At 42.3% G+C, this 18554-nt stretch overlaps 1 protein-coding gene across 1 annotated transcript in view; it reads left to right on the top strand.

The window, feature by feature from the left end:
- Window positions 1-279: 279 nt before the first annotated feature.
- Window positions 280-18554, top strand: part of FMN2 (formin 2) — an 828101-nt gene continuing 809826 nt past the window's right edge. The window contains 3 exon segments of the mRNA XM_029594024.1: window positions 280-546; window positions 15744-16293; window positions 16295-17718. Coding sequence (XP_029449884.1) covers window positions 15818-16293; window positions 16295-17718 — 1900 coding nt within the window. The 5' untranslated portion in view covers window positions 280-546; window positions 15744-15817.

Genomic DNA, 18554 nt, shown 5'->3' with positions numbered 1-18554 from the left:
CTTTTCTGTCCCTGAAGGATGCCTGGAAAGGATGCTGAGGAGGATGTTTCTTGGCCTCTGTTTGTTTGAAAGTCAGATTCTATAGTATTCCCCCACTCCTCACAAATCTGTAACTGTTAATTTAGCATGTGAAAGGTGAGGTAACTAAAATGGCCACTAGATGGTAATCTTTTCTGGTAAAATTACTATATGTATTTGTCTGTGTAAAATATTTTGGGGAAAGTGGTTAATAGACTTTTTTTTTTTTTTTTAAGGGAGACTGGGAGAGAACTACTATAGACAGTATTTCCTTCAGGCTCATTTGAGAGGACCCTGCAGGGGCTTTACCCCTCAAAAGGAAAGGCCTGATGCAGAAAGGTGTTTCTTCTTAAGAGGAGACAACCAGGGTACACATCCTCAATCACACAGCTGAGGAAAGTTGGAGTTCCCAGAGTGGTGAGGAGAATTTGGGAATGAGGAATCATTTTGAAGGGTGAGAGCTGGGGAAAATAATTTGCAACAGTTTGGAGTGTAAATAGAGGAACTACAGTTTTTCCACTGAAAAAGGTGAGAATTACCATGTGTATGGTGAGTGAGTAGTGATGCATGAGTGGTACACTTTGTACTGAGACTAGAAAACTTTGCTCTGCTGTGAAACTGGATAATCAGTGGCTGAAGGCAGAGGATCTTGTATTTGCATTTTGAACTACTGGGATATAGAGGGGATGAGGTTTTCTAATAGTTCCCTAATTCAGGGAAGGTGTATAGACATATTGAAGAGTCGTCTTTGTAGTCTTCCTCACCCTCTGCACTAGAAGAGGCCTGTGAGGCCACCAGTGGAGCCCATCCCACTGGCGGCCAAAGAAAGAAGAGGAAGTCAATTCTCCTGCTTCTTCTCAATGCTGGTGCACTAACCAAAACCATGTGTAGCTAGCAGGTGCTTTATGCTGATCTCGAGATGCATGAGATCAGCATAGAGGAAATGCTAACCCCATAAGATTTGATTAGGGCAAGGGCTGGCACACAACGAGAAGCAGCAGAATAGCTCCCCATGGTATGTGTGAGTGAACGAATGAGAGTCTGACAAGGGGGGATGTGTGTGTGAATGGGAGTCAATGGGGTGTGTGTATGAGAATCTAATTGGGTGTACAAGTGTGCACGTAGGAACCTGACTGGAGGAGTGTGTCTGTGCGAGTGTCACACAAGGCTCTGAGGCATGCACACACACAAAGGTGAATTTTAAACGCAGACATGTGCCAAAAGCAGGAGATGCGAACCTACGTCAGGTTGATGCATGACGACCGCATTTTAAAAGGTGCCTACATACTCTATCTCAAAAAGGGGTGGGGAATTCTAGGGCAGGCGTGGGCGGAGCCCAGGTCTAGTGCCATGTATCTTTACTTCTGCTGGTGCTGATGTGTAAGTTAAAAAATAAATAAATAAATAATAGTTAGCCCAGAGGGATTTAAAGGGTCTGGGGTAACTGAGAGGAGGGCAGGCTATTAAACCAGGGTAACTTTCATACAGGCGCATGGGCACACATTGACACATGCTCCCAGGGATGTGCCCAGTTTATAACTTGTGCGCACATGTTAAAATAGTCTGGGCATGCCTACATGTGTGACCAATTTTAAATGGGTGCAGGTGTAGGCATGTAATTCACAATTCTACTGCATAAGTCTCCATATTGTACAAGTGGCACACGTCCTCACCATGACCAGTTTCATTAGTTCATCCACCAGTTTGTACAATTAAACACTAGGTCCTCCATCCTCCCTGGTTTAATAGCCTGCTCTTATCCTAATTATCCAAGACCCTTTAAACTCTTCTGTTTGAAATCCAATGAGATGTGCACATTTTTCCCATTGCGCACAAATCTCTGTAGCTTTTAAAATTCAGTGGGTGCGCTTAAAGCAGACTTGTGTGCACATCTCCAGATTTTGGCACGCTGGGCTTTTAAAATCTACCTTTTTAGTGTCTGTGAGGGAAAAAGCATCTGTGTATGTGAGAAGTGTGTGTAAGAGTATGGGCATGTATGTGAGAGAGGGAGTGTGTGTGGTGACATTTGAATGTCCCTACCTCCCTCAATTCATGGCAGTCTCAGGATGACTGGAAATCAAAAGATCTTAGGTATGGAAAGCAGGAGATTTGAATCCTTATTTATTTTAAGATATTTTTCTGTTTTGAAATGTTCATTTTTTACAAATGTTAATGAACATAAGAAATGCCATACTGGGTCAGACTAAAGGGTCCATCAAGCCCAGTATCCTGTTTCCAACAGTGGCCAATCCAATTCACAAGTACCCAAACATTAGATAGATCACAAGCTACTTTTGCTTATTAATTAGTCATAGCAGTTTATGGATTTATCCTCTTGGAACCTACCAAACCTCTTTTAAACCCAGTTTTATTCATCAGATGTTCTGAAATATTTAATTGGTGTTTGAGAAATATTAGCACAAAGTTTTATGCGTGTTTTTAAAATTATTGGATGTTGGCATTTTGACATTTTTATCAATATGGTTTTAATATTACAAATGTTTTATATCTATTTTATTGCTTGATGTTTTGTGAGGAATGATTTTGTTTTTCTATTGTTGCACCACATAATATAGTCAGGCTTGTGGTTTCCAATACAGTTTTTGTCGGCATATTTCTATTTATACTTAATGGTCTTTCTATTCTGAATTTGAGTGGTCTGTCTATTTTAGAGGTCCAGTTCATGTGTAATTTCAATTCTTGCTGTGAAAATGATGGCTTTTAAGGCATCATGGTCATCTCTTCCTTTATTTCTATTTTAAACAGAAGTTTGCTCTTTATTAATTTCACTTGCATGAAAAAAATGGTTTGAATGTTTTTGCAGAAATTATTTTTGTTCATTCACACACTTTGTTGCAACTGCTGTTAGTAGATTAGGTGATTAAAAGGGAACATTGGCCAAGTCCATCCCCTAACATAAAGACTGGGTTGCTGCGATTTATAAAATTAATAGCCTTAAGAGCAACATGGAGGCATCCCACATGATACTGCCACAAGAAGCTTGCTGGGCAGACTGGATGAACCATTTGGTCCTTTTCTGCTGTCATTTTGTTACTATGTATTTTGCATCAAAGAAAGTAGCGCTCACAGGGTAATATAACCAAACATTTTTGCCCCTGAGCAAAAATATTTGCACATAGCAACCCAGTCCTTAGAGGGAACATTGAGTTAGATGGGATCATAGAAGGGAATTTTTTGTTGATATTCCTATCCAGCACAGGAAGCCTGCACCCTCGCTGCCTCTGGACTTGGGTGCACTACACCATCTGCTTGACCCCCCCCCCCCCCCCCCCCCCCCCCCCGAGAGACTGGCACTCAGCTCATCTGTTTACTGGCAAACAAGCCTCGATGGTGGATTCGCACCAGCAGTGTCCCAGTTAGTTCCTGAAGAATTGAGAAGTTTGTGGTAAATACTTTTGAAACCATTGCCTCATCTCACTTTACCTTTCAATTCTTGAATACATCATCTTTGCACATTCTTTCTCTTCTTTCTGCTCTCAGTTCATCCTATAGTTTCTCTCATGTTATGGTCCTCTCTCTCTTTTATAAGCAGGATTAGAATAGTAACATCTGCAAGATCTCCCTTTTTAACATCATTTTAAATGGCTGGACCCACTTTTTTTTTCCCATCCCTCCTCCTTTGATGAAGTTCAGATCGGAGTCCAATAATAAGCCCAGAGTGAGTGGTAAAAAAGGCAGCAAAGGTTTGATGTTACTATTAAACCAGTCTGCAATCCGATGAGGCCATACGGGACTGAACCTCTCACAGACTAATTTTCTCACAGTCCCTCTTAGTCCCAGAGCCGTGTCCTTTGTAGGTCGGGGGAAGATGTACTTTCAAAGCCCGATCCTTCACACATACTTTTGAAAAAAGGCACGTGCCCCATATTTGCTTTGCAGAATACCTGTTCCCAGTGCTTACTCCTGCATGCACTGGCCCCGGGTGGTTTTCCAAGTATTTTATGCTCAGGAGTTCCTTTGAAAATTAAGTCCTACAAAAGTGATATGGTAGTTCTGAGTATGATTTTAAAGCGAGGCAAGTCTTTTGGTATGTGTATTTTAATTCTTAATATGTTAATGTATTTTTTTGGCCTAAATGTTTATTGTGAGTGTATATCTATAATCCATACTCAACAGAACCACTTTTGGAAGAGCCAGAATATAAGATTGTGAAATATAATAAATAATGTGACGGGTGACTTTACTATGTGTTCCCCGGGAGAGGTACACCTGTCCCAACACTGTAGAAGATGTAGGTGCCAGAATAAACCAAATAGGAGACTTTGAGTGTAGTGTCCAAAATCAAAATGTTTACTGATGGGTGATTAGGTGAATAAATGGCAAAATTCAAAACAATTCCTTTGGCTTCCACAGGTGGCAGTTTGAGTTCTGTGAGGTTTTTTTTTTCTCTGTCTGTGCAAGGGCCTTTTTATTAGGGTCCAGGGCAAGGGAAAACTCACCATCCAGGGCTTGAATTAATGAGGTTCCCAAGTGGGCGGGGGGGGGGGGGGTGTCTCCTTGTTGGGATGGAAAGCCCCCTTTCCAGCTGACCAAAAATCTATTACACAGAATCCCAATTCTCTCTTTCCAGGGGCAAAGACTCCAATTGGGGGTCCTTAGATGTAACTCATCTCATCAGTCCTTCTCAATCTTAGATATCTCATGATCCCAAGTTGGAAAGGGATCCTCTGGAACATGCAGCTATTACTGTTCCTCACCAGGGCAGCAAAACTCTTACTCCCAGCTCTTGTAACCCAAAGTCTCTCTGCCCCACAAACTGATATTAACAGCAGAGTTGTTCCTTGTTGTGAGGGGTCACCTCTAAAGGGCAGGTCTTTCCCCTATCCCTGGGCACCCCAAACACTGGGTTTCCCATGCCCTGTGCCCAGGAGGGGCTCATATCTCACAAGGCTCCTACAACAAAAATGTTATAACCCCAAAAACAATGCAGAGGGGAAATCCCAACCAGCCAGCGAGTGGACTGGAGCCAGGTTCTTGTGGCCTGGTTTGGCCACTGTTGGAAACAGGATGCTGGACTTGATGGACCCATGGTTTGACCCAGTATGGCATGTTCTTATCCCCCGGCAGAGTTTGCCTGTATCCTCTTTGTAACCTGCTGTCCATCTGGGGTAACTCTCCAAAAGTGAGGAATTAAATCTCAGTTGGGTCATGGGCTTGGGGGCAGCAGAACTGCAAGGGCAAACTGGGTGTAGGGGACACTCTCACATACACTTACAAAAAGCCACTGTCCACATTCAAGTTTGTGCTCCAAATGAAAAGATAGTTTAGAAGTACTGTTGGCAAATATAACTTGCAGCCTCCCAGCAAATTTACTAAGGCTTCACTCTGTCTTCCAGAAAGCCTCAGACAATGTACGTTAGTCTGTACACCACTCTTCAACCTCTACTAAGCCACACTGTTTACAATCTCTTTTTAAACCCAGTAAATCTGTGTTCTCACGTTAGATCTTGGATGGCTTCAAGCTATTTACTTCCCCTTGTTGCAGGAGGCTTTCAACCCTGTTTCCATGATCCAACCGGGCACAGGTTTCTATTTTCTGGTCCCTCCACAGTTCCTTTCCTTTCCAATACAATTTCTGGTTGCTTCACACAGGCTCCCAGAATCTGTAGGCATGTCTCTCCCTACTCTTTCCTCTTTTACCCATTAGGCAAACTAGGCGGTCACCGGGGGACGCAGACAGTGCACAGGAAATACTTCCCCGCCAGCTCTGGCCATGCTTCTACTGCCATGGCATCTCCCGGAGAGAGCACACCAGGGGCGTATTGTGCGTGGCGGCGGCACCGGAGACCGCAGGGAAGGTCGGGGGAGGGGAGGGTAACAACCAACTGAGGTGCAGCGGGTTTCTGCCCTGGGGGAGCAGTGCGATGGGGGTGGGCACAAGGCAGAAGGTTTGCCTGGGGTGCCTAATACCCTTGCACTGGCCCTGCTTTTACCTTTGAAACCCCTGGAGAAGAGGGTTCCAGCTGCTGCCTTATCTTTGCTTGGAGACTCTGGGGAAGCCCCCGCCCTTGCTCTTAGCAGGGTTATATTTCCTTCTCAAAATCCAATCCCTGGGAGCTGAACCAGTCTGTCAAGGAATTTGGGACCACCCCTTGACCAACGGGTAACCTTTTTACTAGCTAGAACCCTTCCGTGCTCTTTTATCCTAACACTTCCCATGGGAGAAATCGCATTAACCACTACACTCTCTGCACACTTTGCAATCCTGTCTGTGACACATGAGGACTATATCTGATTAGGCCTGAAAACTACAATGCAGAGAAAAACCCCTCCTCACAATCTAACTCTTAGTAAACCTAAAATGACTGGCCCCACAGCTCATTCTTCCAAGCTGGTTTTAACTCACTGGCGGCTGGTCATCCCAGCACCCTCCAAGGGGGAGGGGCTGAACCGAATGGTTCCTTCTCTTTCTCTAACTTACACTGCTCTGCTCTTAGGAACTGGAATTCGCTAAGGGCTTACTAGTAACATGACCGTAGGGTCCATTACTCAATAACAAAGGGGGAGCAAAAAGTTAATAGCAACTAAGCTCCATAAATATAAAGGAAAAAAGTGATATTGCTATACAAAAACAAAGATTCCCATTTAACCATTTTAAGGCTAGATTCATCAAACTATTGCATGTGATAGGAAGAGGGGTGTGTTTTATGGTAATAGCACACTTTGAGAACTTATTTATCTTAACACTTTGCATAGGTATTACCGCAGAGTGCGAAAACTTTTCACACTTTGCAGTAAGTGCCACAATTGTAATTCCTACCTACAACCACTGGGGAGGGGGAGAGAGACTGACTAGCTATAAGGCCCTCCTAGTAATTAGGTATTTATACCTCTATAGGAGGCCCACCTAGTTACTCGAGGTGAGGTTTAGGTATTGGGTTAGGGGCCACTTTGACATTCAGAGTGAGACGTACGAACAGAACAGTGCACTCTTGTAAAGATTCAATGTCCTTCGGAATGAGGAAACTCAACCAAAGATGAGATTTGTACAATGTTCTCTCAACCTAGCTTGATGGACTGGGTTACATTTCTTCTACCGTGTTTCATAGTGTGTGCTCTTATGCTTGTAAAGGTCTCCTTTACTGTTTTCAAATAGACATTTGTTTGCCGTTTCACTTTTTAAAGGTCTCCCCTACTGGTTTTTAAATTGACATTGGCTTCATATACAGTGTGTTTGACTACTTAATTTTTTAACATTTTGACATTAGTCTTTGTTAATGGTCTTTAGGTCTGTTTTTTGTCTGCCCCCACAGCGATTGTGTTTTCATACAAGTTTAGGCATTTTAGTTTAGCCCGCTTTAGATTTTTGTGTCTTGTAATATTTTAAACTGGTCATATGTGACTGTGTACTTATGTTTTTAATTTTGAAGATTTCACATTGTCTGCTCAAATCTGCCACTATATGCAAGCATTGGCAATTCTTTTATTCATTTTTAAACTCATATTTTAATATTTATTTTTTATCCAAGTCACATATTAGCTGTTTTTTAGTTTCAGAGCAAGGAATCCGTATGAACTACCTCTGGCTTTTTTCAAAAGCCTGCTTAAACAGGTAAATAGTCACTTCCCAATTTGTTGTTTTTTCTTAGTTTAGATCTTTACTCCTAAGCTATGTTTGGTCCCTAAGCTTCACATATGGAAATAAGTTAATTATTATTATGTAGTCACCAAGCACCAATTTTGGAGGTTTTAATAATGATCTAGCTTTGCCTAATCCCTTTACATTCATCTTGCTACTTCCATATACAGCCTGGAGTATTGATCAATCCATTCTTCTATCTTTATTTTTAATTATATTTTATATTTATTTTTATTTGGTTTTATTCAATATTAGATTTTAGAGGGATCGTGGGAGTTTTTATACAGTTACTGGGTTAGGTTTTAGTTTGACACTAAGTGATGGTCCTTTCTTAATTTTTTAAATTTTTAATTTGTTTCTATCTTTTTTTCTAAGAGGTTTTTTTTTAACACAATACTTGGATTTTAAGGGCATTTCATTCACATGAATTCCTGCATGTAGGCAAACACTGCTATCCTCATTCAACAGGTAGTTATAAACATTTTTTTACATTGATTCGTTGTCCTTACTCTATTTTTATTTTTTAATTTTGAATATTTTATTTTGATTAACACTTGTAGATTTTATATGGGTACCGATTGTAGACACTGTTTCATTTCTAAAAATGGGAGGATAATTGTGAACATAGGAATTAATGTTGAACAATGGGAGGTCATTTCTTAACACTAATTAAGAAATATATCACCCCCTGTTTTGTATTTTAATAGCTCAGTGATTATATATTAAGCTGGTTTTTAAATATATGATTACTAAGTTGACCACTTGATATTTAGTGTTTTTTAATCATAGGCAAAGTTTGAATCCATTCTATTCCACTTGTCTTACCACACCAGAAATATACCAGCCCTTGTATTGTATTTTCATTGATACACAGTTGTCTTTTATGTTTACTCTTTCAATCATAAGCAAAGTTTGAATCAATTCTGTACTATTTGTTTTACACCTGTCATTTTGATTGGTTAATATTCATGTTTTCCTTTATTGTTCAGTCTTATTAATGTTTTATATAATTTTTTAATTTTTCATTGTTATGTTATGCATGGCTTTATGTTTTTTGTTTTCTTTTGGTTTCATTTGTTTCTATTTAGCCCCTGAAGCAGCTCTAAATAGAGCGAAACTCAGCCTGAGTCGGGCTTTCTATGACTAATTATAATAATAAATTCCTTGGTGTCTACCGATCTACTTCGTTTGGTCACCACTGAAAATATTACGCCTCCTATTAGGAAAACGGAACAAGCCAGGCTGTTTTATAGAGCCCTACACAGAAACTACACACCAGCAGAATACCTCACCTCAGTAACATGTGCAGACCCTCACCTAACAAAGAATAAAGAGAGCATAAAGCATAACTAGAAGCATGCAGACCTAAACTGAATTGGAAACTGCAACAAGCCAGAGCCTTTGTATGCAGTGTAACAAAGAAAAAAAAAAGAGAACCATCACCAGTCCTCATAAACAAATTAAGAAATAAAATCAATAGTAGTAAAACCATACTAATAACAACAGATTATTTCAAAACAGCTGATGAATGAAATATCCAATAATTTAAAGCTCAAAAAATTTCCAGACACCAATAACATATTTCAAAACAGATTCAAAGACCAAATAATTTAAAATGATTTAAAAAAAATGCTTTGCTCTCCATATCTGGGAATGTATGATATCCAAGTGCCCTGAGATTGTTTTGAATTAACCAGGGGGTGGATATGCTTTCTTGCAACATTCTCCTCTGTCATACAAGCGTGCTCTCAATCACGCACATATACATGTGGCACTCCTATCTGGTCTGCCCACTAGATGCCTCTATCCCTGTCCATAGAAAACACTTAGGAGCCATCCATACCCTTCAGTCCCTCCCACCTGCAGGTTCTGATTGGATGACTCGGTGCTATTTAACCTGTGGCCATTTTACCACTCAGGGAGGTTCAGTTAGAGAGAGCAGCTGCAGAGTAACATGTATTTTTTCCACACTCTGCTAGGGCCTCCCTCCCTTGCCATAAGTTATTTTCTTTTAGAAGATACCTCACTGTGCACTCCCTGCCTGATTGTCCTTCTTACAATTTACAGTGAGACTTTTAAGCCTGATAGGCTTTGGGGCAAAGGGGCTCTCATCCAAGAACCAAAGACCTGTGCACCTACTCCACTCACTAGTGATGGATTCTGCTGCAAGAAATAGTGAAGGTAGAGAAGCTATCCAGATTAAGATTTTAAGTATTTTTGTAACTTAAGAGTAGTGGGGAGGGGTTTTTTTTGTTTTTTTTTTTTGGATCCCCCTTCCCCACTGGGTGTGCAGTGCTGTGAATAGCCTGGTCCCCATATTTTTCCATCTGAGAAATCACCTAAAGTAACAACAGTTAAGGAGCATGAACAACTGAATCCAAGGAAGAGTGAGAGAAGGAGATCCCATCTGGATTTCCCCCCAAGGAAGCAGGACAGGCTGGTTACCCACGGGAGAGAAGATTTCTAAAGGTAGGATTTTGGCAAAGCAAAGGGGACCCCTTCCCCCCCCCCCCCCTCCCCCGGGAGAATTAAGTGCATTTAACATCACCATGGGCTCTACCAAGAGGTCTGTAATGAGGACACCTACCTACACAGAAAAAACCCTGTAACTACAGTCAGTTGTACACTCATCAATTTTGGCCAATGGACTTAACTTTAATAATCGGAAACCTTTTATTTTAACACCCAGACCTGGTCCTACTTCTTAATCTCTCACCTCCATGGGAAGCACGTAAAGCACAGCACACACACTGATGACCTTTCATCGTCTAGGCCGTAAGCGAGAGCTTCCGCCCCCCCCCCCCCCCCAATAAAAAGAATCTCCCCAAGGAGTAAGAGTTAGTGTGGGAATGAATAGCTAGCCGGAGCAGCCCCAGAAGATATAAATAAGATTGTGTGTCCCTAGGCGTTAACTGTCCTAAAAAGGGGGTTACATACTAGAGATGTGGTTAGTTTATCACGAATTAGGCAATTTCAACGAAATTGCCTAATTCGTCGTGGGTCGGGGGCCCCGAACTTTGGGGAAAATCCGTTTTTTGGGTTTGTATGGGGAGAGGGGCACATTTAATTTTTTAAAATTAAAAACCACCCCAAGCATTACAACTAACTATAATACACCCCCCCATCCCGATCCCTCCCCAAGACTTACTAACATCCCTGGTGGTCCAGCGGGGTCCCACGAGCGATTTGTCCCTCCGTGCCCGGCGTGCCTGCTTCGCTCAGAATGGCGCTGATAGCCTCTGAATTACTATGTCACAGGGACTACCGGCACCATTGGTCAGCCCCTGTCACATGTGACCTGTCACATGGTAAGAGCTTGTCACCTGCTCTTACCATGTGACAGGGGCTGACCAATGGTGTCGGTCAAAGGAGGAACCTTACTATGGAATATCTGCCCATATTTTCATTTTTTTGATACCTGGGCACTGGGACTACAGCCCCCCCCCCCCCTCCCCAGCCTTAACCAGCTGTACTTGTATCTGGATACAGGGATCACCTGCCTGCTAAATGTTGTCCTGGTGGGAACTTTGTAATTCGGGGTTGAGATGAGCAGCAGCTGCTTAAGTTGCATGTTCTCAAACATCCACAAGGTCTTGTCATCCAAGGCAGCAAATTCCTGATGTTCTATATTGTCCCCCTTTTTGTTGCTGCCTGCCTCTTGTCCCGGGACAATGGTGTGGTGGAACACTATCCCATTTGCTCCATGAACACTGGTCACTGAAGTAGAGGTGAGAGCTACTTCTTCACCTGGGGAAGGGGCTGGCGGTCAGCTTGCAAAGTAGACTTCTGCTTTACTGTGACATTTTGCTGCTTTGAGTAGAGGATGGGGCCCTCTGACTAGTAACATCCTCCCCTAAAACTGACACAACAGGTGTTTTTGTAAATGTGTATCACTGCTTTTGAAGGCTGGTTCAATACCTTCCCTCTACAACCATCAAGTACCTCCACACCTCTGTTTTGTGGAATCTCTTCTATGGATCCTTGGATGCTACTGCTGGGGCTGGGTGGACCAGGAGATAAAAGGCCAGGGGCATGCCATGCTTTCAGTTACCTGCTGTTCCCTGGGCGTGTGATCTTGAGCCCAGCAACATTGCTTATTACCTGTGTATGCTCATAGAATATTATGGTAGTAACTAGTTCTCCAAACCCTTCTTTGTAACTATTAGACTTTCAATAGCCCCCTCTTTCTAGTTCTTCTCATGTTCATCTGAATCATTTTGGTTCTGCAAAGATTTACTGTAGACGCTGGTCGGAATGGAGCAGGGGGCACTGTATTGAATTGTCAGTGTTTTTTTATTTTTTTTTAACTCTCCTCCTAACATCTAGCTCTTGAGTCTGGTTTTTTTTTTTTTTTTTTTTTGTTTTTTCTGTTCCTGTAACAGTGGAGAAGGAAACAGGCAGTTTTTCATTTTAGCCAACTCTGCCTTTCCAGCTGGTTTTCCCCTTTAAATAAATAAAATAAAATTCTCTGAATCTTAGACGGGGGGACTTCAAGTCTTTGATTCTATGTCTCTAATCACCACTGCTACTTCTGCTGGCCCCAGGTATTTCTGGAGTAAGTCTTTTCTCCCATTGCCACGTTTATCTCTTGACACCAGTGAGGACATGCTGTTTATTAAAACAGATCACAATTTATTTATTTTATTTAGTGTGGGGGACACAGAAAACAGACCAGTCATTGCCTTTTGTTACAGAGCACAGGGAGTGAACTGATGCTTGCTGATTGACTGTGCATCCTAAGTTGTCAATACTGAAATTTGTCCTGCTGAGTTTACTTGGCCCTTGATCAGATTTTAAAGTTGTAACTGATAGTCATTCAGTTCTTTTTATTTGAGCTCGTATTAGAGATGTAAAGCATCTTTACATTTAGCACTGCATGTTTGTAATTTTCTTTGTGGTAACTTTTTTTTTTTTAAATGTATGTAAAACTGCTTAGTCCATTTTTACTCTTGCTTTATTTTGGGGTCTCATACACTATTGCTTTTATGATCGGTATCCCCAGTCTCCTGTGATACCACAGCAAAGGCCAGAAAATCAAGTCCTTGTTATAGAATCCCCTGTTCTCGGAAGAATTCTGGGGAACAATGAGTGCAAGTGGGATAAGAACATAAGAAATTGCCATGCTGGGTCAGACCAAGGGTACATTAAGCCTAGAATCCTGTTTCCAACAGAGGCCAAACCAGGCCACAAGAACCTGGCAATTACCCAAACACTAAGGAGATCCCATGCTACTGATGCAATTATTAGCAGTGGCTATTCCCTAAGTAAACTTGATTAATAGCAGTTAATGGACTTCTCCAAGAACTTATCCAAACATTTTTTGAAAGCAGCTACACTAACTGCACTAATCACATCCTCTGGCAACAAATTCCAGAGCTTAATTGTGCATTGAGTGAAAGAATTTTCTCCAATTTAGTCTTAAATGTGCTACTTGCTAACTTCATGGAATGCCCCCTAGTCCTTCTAATAAATGAAAGTGTAAATAACAGAGTCACATCTACTCGTTCAAGACCTTTCATGATCTTAAAGACCTCTATCATATCCCCCCTCAGCCGTCTCTTCTCCAAGCTGAACAGCCCTAACCTCTTCAGCCTTTCCTCATAGGGGAGCTGTTCCATTCCCTTTATCATTTTGGTTGCCCTTTTCTGTACCTCCTCCATCGCAACTATTTCTTTTTTTGAGATGTGGTGACCAGAACTGTGCACAGCATTCAAGTTGCAGTCTCACCATGAAGCGATACAGAGGCATTATGACACTTTAAGCATTTTTATACACCGACTGTCGTTGGGAACATCCCATCGGTTTACAGGAAAAACACAAATTAGCAACAGGCTTTTACAATAAACAATGATTTGAGAAATAAACTTAAAGCAATCAAGGTAAGAAAGGGGGGGAGGGGGGGAGTTCAACCAACAAGATAACCTGCAACACTATTTACAAGCAATTGAAGTAAATGGCCTGAAGAAGAAACTTATGTTCAGAGAAAAGAGCTGGCTATATTGGCAACAATTTATATATAAATCTGGAGCAAAGAAGAGTATGCTTTATGGGGAGGGGGGTGATTAGAGACTATACACTAAATAGCGGACGCGTGGTTACCCTGGGTGGGGGGGGGGGGGGGGGTAGAAATAGCACTCAGCAGGAGTAGGCCTGTTTAAATAGCCAGGTCTTGAGATGCTGCTTAAATTTCTTTGAGCATATTTCTAGGTGAAGACTGGCAGGCATATGGAGTTCCAAAGCAGTGGACCAGCAATGGAGAGGGTGCGGTTTTTGGTGGTCTTACGTTTTGTGTGTTTGGATGAGGGTGACATTTTCCGTCTTATTAACCATTCCCTTCCTAATAATTCCTAACATTGTTTTCTTTTTTGACTGCTGCAGCACACTGAGCCGACGATTTCAAAGTATTATCCACTATGGAAACAGGATGCTGGACTTCATGGACCCTTGGTCTGACCCAGCATGGCAATTTCTTATGTTCTTAGATCTTTTTCCTGGGTGGTAGCTCCTAATATGGAACCTAACATCGTGTAACTACAGCAAGGGTTATTTTTCCCTATATGCAACACCTTGCACTTGTCCACATTAAATTTCAGCTGCCATTTGGATGCCCAATCTTGCAAGGTCCTCCTGTAATGTATCACAATCCGCTTGTGATTTAACTACTCTGAATACTTTATCATCCACAAATTTGATAACCTCTCTCATCGTATTCCTTTCCAGATCATATATATATATATATATATATAATCTCCTTGAGGCACTCCACTGTTTACCCTTTTCCACTGAGATAAGCAGTGTCCTGTATATCTTGCCTCACAACCATGCATTGATCCACCCCCCCCCCCTCCACACTCATCCCTGTCACCAGTCAGTTGCCTTGACCTGCATCTTTGTCTGCTGTCCATGGCCACACTGCACTATGGTGCTGTTCAAACCCTGACACTTTGGCTGCAGGTGGTAGCAGAGCAGAACGTAGCCCATGGTGCTGCACCACTTCTATTCCCGAAACCTATCCCAGACTGGGGTAGGGGGGATCTTTTGGCAGGTGCTCTTATTGCAGAATCTGTTCTTGAGGTTGCAGGAAGATGTGGCTTGTAGTCTTGATCTGTGAATATTCTGTATTAGAATTTTTTTTTGTATGTATTTGAAATGCATAAACTTGTTTTTTCTTTTTTTTAAATCTTTTGTTGTAAGACAAAGACTGGTATAAGTTGTGGGGTTTCTTTTTGTTTTTTCTGCTGAGGAAAATATATAGAAAGTGGAAATAAGATCAGGGGCAATTTGCAGGCATAAATGAAGTTTACATTCAATAGACCTAAACAGCAACAAAATTTACTATGGCAGTGTTTTTTTTTGTTTTTTTTTCCAGTTCTGCAGTTCCTTTTTGCTCTTTTATACTTTCAGCTCAGACAGAACCAAGGCTGGGATATCTTGCCATGAGCCCTCATACACAACTATCCAGGGATATTTTCCTCTCTTCTATATTCTCCTGCCCCTAATATACCAAGGCTGTTCAGTGACAGTCTTGAGTTGGGGGGCCATGCTCCAGGGCTGCTCCTGGAACTCTGGGTTTTGTATGCATTGACCAGGCTTTGTCCTTAAGCAGTGACCATGACCTCTCCTCCACACACACACCCACAGCCACATCCCCACCCCACAGCAGGGGTGGGGAACGCTACTGCTGCAGCAGCCCCAGCCAACCCATGGAGGAGAAGATCTGACCTATTACGCTGGGGATCTTCCTCATGGCAGTGTACACCTGCTTGCCTCCTGGCCTTCTTGAATTCAATCAATTTGGCACTTGCACGCATGTACACAATCTGTAAGCTATATAGTTTTAATGAAGCATGCAAGACAAAGCAGCTTAAAATCCTAATTGTTTGCGTTGAAGGAGTCATGTACAATATTTTTATTGTATGAAATCCAAGCTTTATAAAATAAAATACGTATATGTATAGCTAGTTAAATGGACACTTAGTAACATGTTTATAACTTGACTTCCATTACCATAAGAGTGCTTTTGGGTATCATGTTCTAAAAGTAAAACGGAATAGATTTATATATCCATGATCAAGTAGTAACTCTTTTTTTTTTTTTTTTTTTTTTTTTTCTCCCTCCACAACAGATTCTTCCTTGCAGGCAGCCAAGCTACAGTAGACTTGCTGCGAACGTGGATCCTGTTCCTTCCCTGAAGCTACAATGCAGGCAATTCAAACAATCGAAAAACAAATGCCCTTTGTAAGGGAAACAGTTATTATGACGCTTTTTAAAGAAAAGCAGGACCCTAGCCGGTGCAAGGGACGGAGGCAGCTGTGCCAGGATCGGCCATTGGAAGGAGCTGTCTGCAGCTCACAGTGCTGCACTGAGCATGTTTCTTCCGAGCACAGTGCGAGCAGCCCTGTATGCAAAAAGGCAGCTCCGGCAGATGGGAGGGAGGCAGATCAAGCGTTTGTCCCTCTTGCATCATCAGCTTATGAAAACAAACCTGGATTACTGGCAACAGAATCGCCAAGCAGCCAACAGAGAAGACGCCAGGGGTATGGCTTGATAGAAGAGGAAGCTAAATTGGTGACGAACATGGGGAACCAGGATGGGAAGCAGAAGAAAGCGGCAGGTGAGGTGCAGGAAGGAGGAGAGGATGTTTCCGGGCCCAGGGATACGGACGGCACAAAAAAAAACTGGAGGCAAAAGGACACTGGGAAAACGTGGCGAGACTGTCAAAAAGAGGGTTAAGTCGGACTCGAAAGCATCAGTATTTTCTAATTTGAGAATAAGAAAAACCCTCTCCAGGGCTAAAGATGGAACTAGTAGCTCAAAAGAAGATGTCCTAGATGGTCAGGCCCTGCCAGCGGAGGAGCTTGATAGCGTTCATTCAGTTACTACCAAAACTCCAGATATAAGCATCTCTGCAGATGAAGGGGGGCTCTCCGATACGGAGGCTGAGCATTTTGAGATTACAAATGAAATTCACACAACTGCTACCGACAGGCAAGGACAAAGGACCAGCTCTGGCTCTGATACGGATATTTACAGTTTCCATTCAGCTACAGAGCAAGAGGATTTGCTTTCTGATATCCAGCATGCTATTATGCTGCAGCAGCAGGGGACAATTAATATCAGAACTGAGGAGCGTGTCACAAAAACCAGTGACCAACACATGGCCGGTTTCCTAGCAGCCTCCTTAAATGCTGAGCCCTTCATTGTTTCAGAGATCAGCAGTGACAAAGAAAGCAGCCCGGATACAGAGCAGGCTTACTCTCTCTGCATGTCTGAAATTAAGGCAGATGTGTCCACCGATGACGTTAAAAGTGAAGCGGCAAACGTGACGGACGCACAACTTTCTAACGGGTTACTTGTTTTACAAGACCGCAAGTTCTCAGCTGAGAAGCTGGGAGATCTTACTGAGTTGAATCTTGAAGTAGCTGAGACGGACACATGCTTAATGACTGGAGCAGTAACAGAGAGTCCCTTAACAGACTCCATATCACATGTTTGCCCAACAGCCCCAGGGGCTAAAACTAGCAATCTGGGAGGTATTAATGGTGCCATTAAAGATGAAGGCTGCAATTCTGCTGCTGAGACTCGAGAGGCATATTATAATGCACAGAACCACCAAGAAGTGTTTTCTTATGAAATTAAAAATGGCACTTTGACCACTGGGTGCATAGAAAGCCCTGTGTCGGGATCTAAAGTCTTTAGGTACCCACTTTCTTCCTCACTCGTAGCAGTCAAACCCTACCCCCCAATTAACCCTTGCTACATCAAAACTACTACTAGGCAGCTGAGCTCTCCCAATCATTCCCCATCTGGTTCCCCATCTCAAAGCCCTTGTTTACAAAGGCGTCTGGGGGCAGTGCAGAAGCTAGAAAAAGTGATCAAGAAAAGAAGAGCACACAGTTTGGTCGGCCTTAGCCGATCTGCAGACTGGACAGAAGAACTAGCGGGTTACAAAAGCCTGGTACTGAAAAAGGGAGGCTCTGCGGACTTTCTGGAATACAGTGGCACCAAAGAGAAACTGGTGTGCGAAAGCTTGCCTAGCCTGTCAAGGAAATCATCAGGGGTACAAGCCTCGGCTGGCAGCTTTCCCAATGTGTTTACAGGTGAGTGCCTGTTAACCTGTTTTTCTAAAAAGTTGCTTTGCACAATGCAATGCAATAAATTCAAGCATAAAGCCAGCGTTTAATTCTGCAATGTGTTAATATTTGTCAGGAGTGATTTAATTTCCTGTCTCCACGTGGTTTAGGTTATCATTTGGGTCAACGTAGAAAAAAAACAAACTCTCCAGAAAATGAACCAAATTGTTTTAAAATGACCTGCAGTATTTAATCTGACTGACTGCAGTTGAACTTTACTACCTGTCTTGTTCAGGTGGTTAAGAGGCTCTTGAGAGTGTGGTTAAGGATGGGTTGTGGGAATTAACTTTTTTGAGGTTATTCATTCTCTCAATATAGCCACATAAGTAGTTCCATTCACTTATCAGTTATGTGATCCTGTGGGAGCAGTTCCCAAATTTGCTGAGTTGACTAAATGTAGGTGGCTTTTGTGGCCCCTCCAGCCAGTGTGCAAAATCTCCATCTTTCTCCTTTCCCTTGGCACCTGCCCCACTGCCACAGTTTAGGAGTGGAAACAGCACATGCATACAGGCAACTCTTCTTGCTATGGCAGGAAGACTTTTATATGGTTATCTCAGCTGTTGTCCAGTCTTTGAGCCCCACAAATTCCACAGGTTATCAGAATAACTAAAACCTAAACATTTTGTATTTTTGGACCAAATAGCGCATAGAGCCGTAATATTCAGTGTGTGTATACAATCCCTTTTATTTGGGTAAGGTGGGGGAGGTGGATATATTTTTTTGAGTTGAGTTCTGAGCCTCTAAACTATATATGAATGAAGGTGAGAGAATAAGTTCAACCTGCCTTCAGGAAAGATAGATGA

The sequence above is a fragment of the Rhinatrema bivittatum genome, chromosome 3 (genome assembly GCF_901001135.1).
Source record: "Rhinatrema bivittatum chromosome 3, aRhiBiv1.1, whole genome shotgun sequence".
In the NCBI taxonomy this organism is placed as follows: domain Eukaryota; kingdom Metazoa; phylum Chordata; class Amphibia; order Gymnophiona; family Rhinatrematidae; genus Rhinatrema; species Rhinatrema bivittatum.
This window is presented reverse-complemented; position numbering and strand designations above follow the sequence as displayed.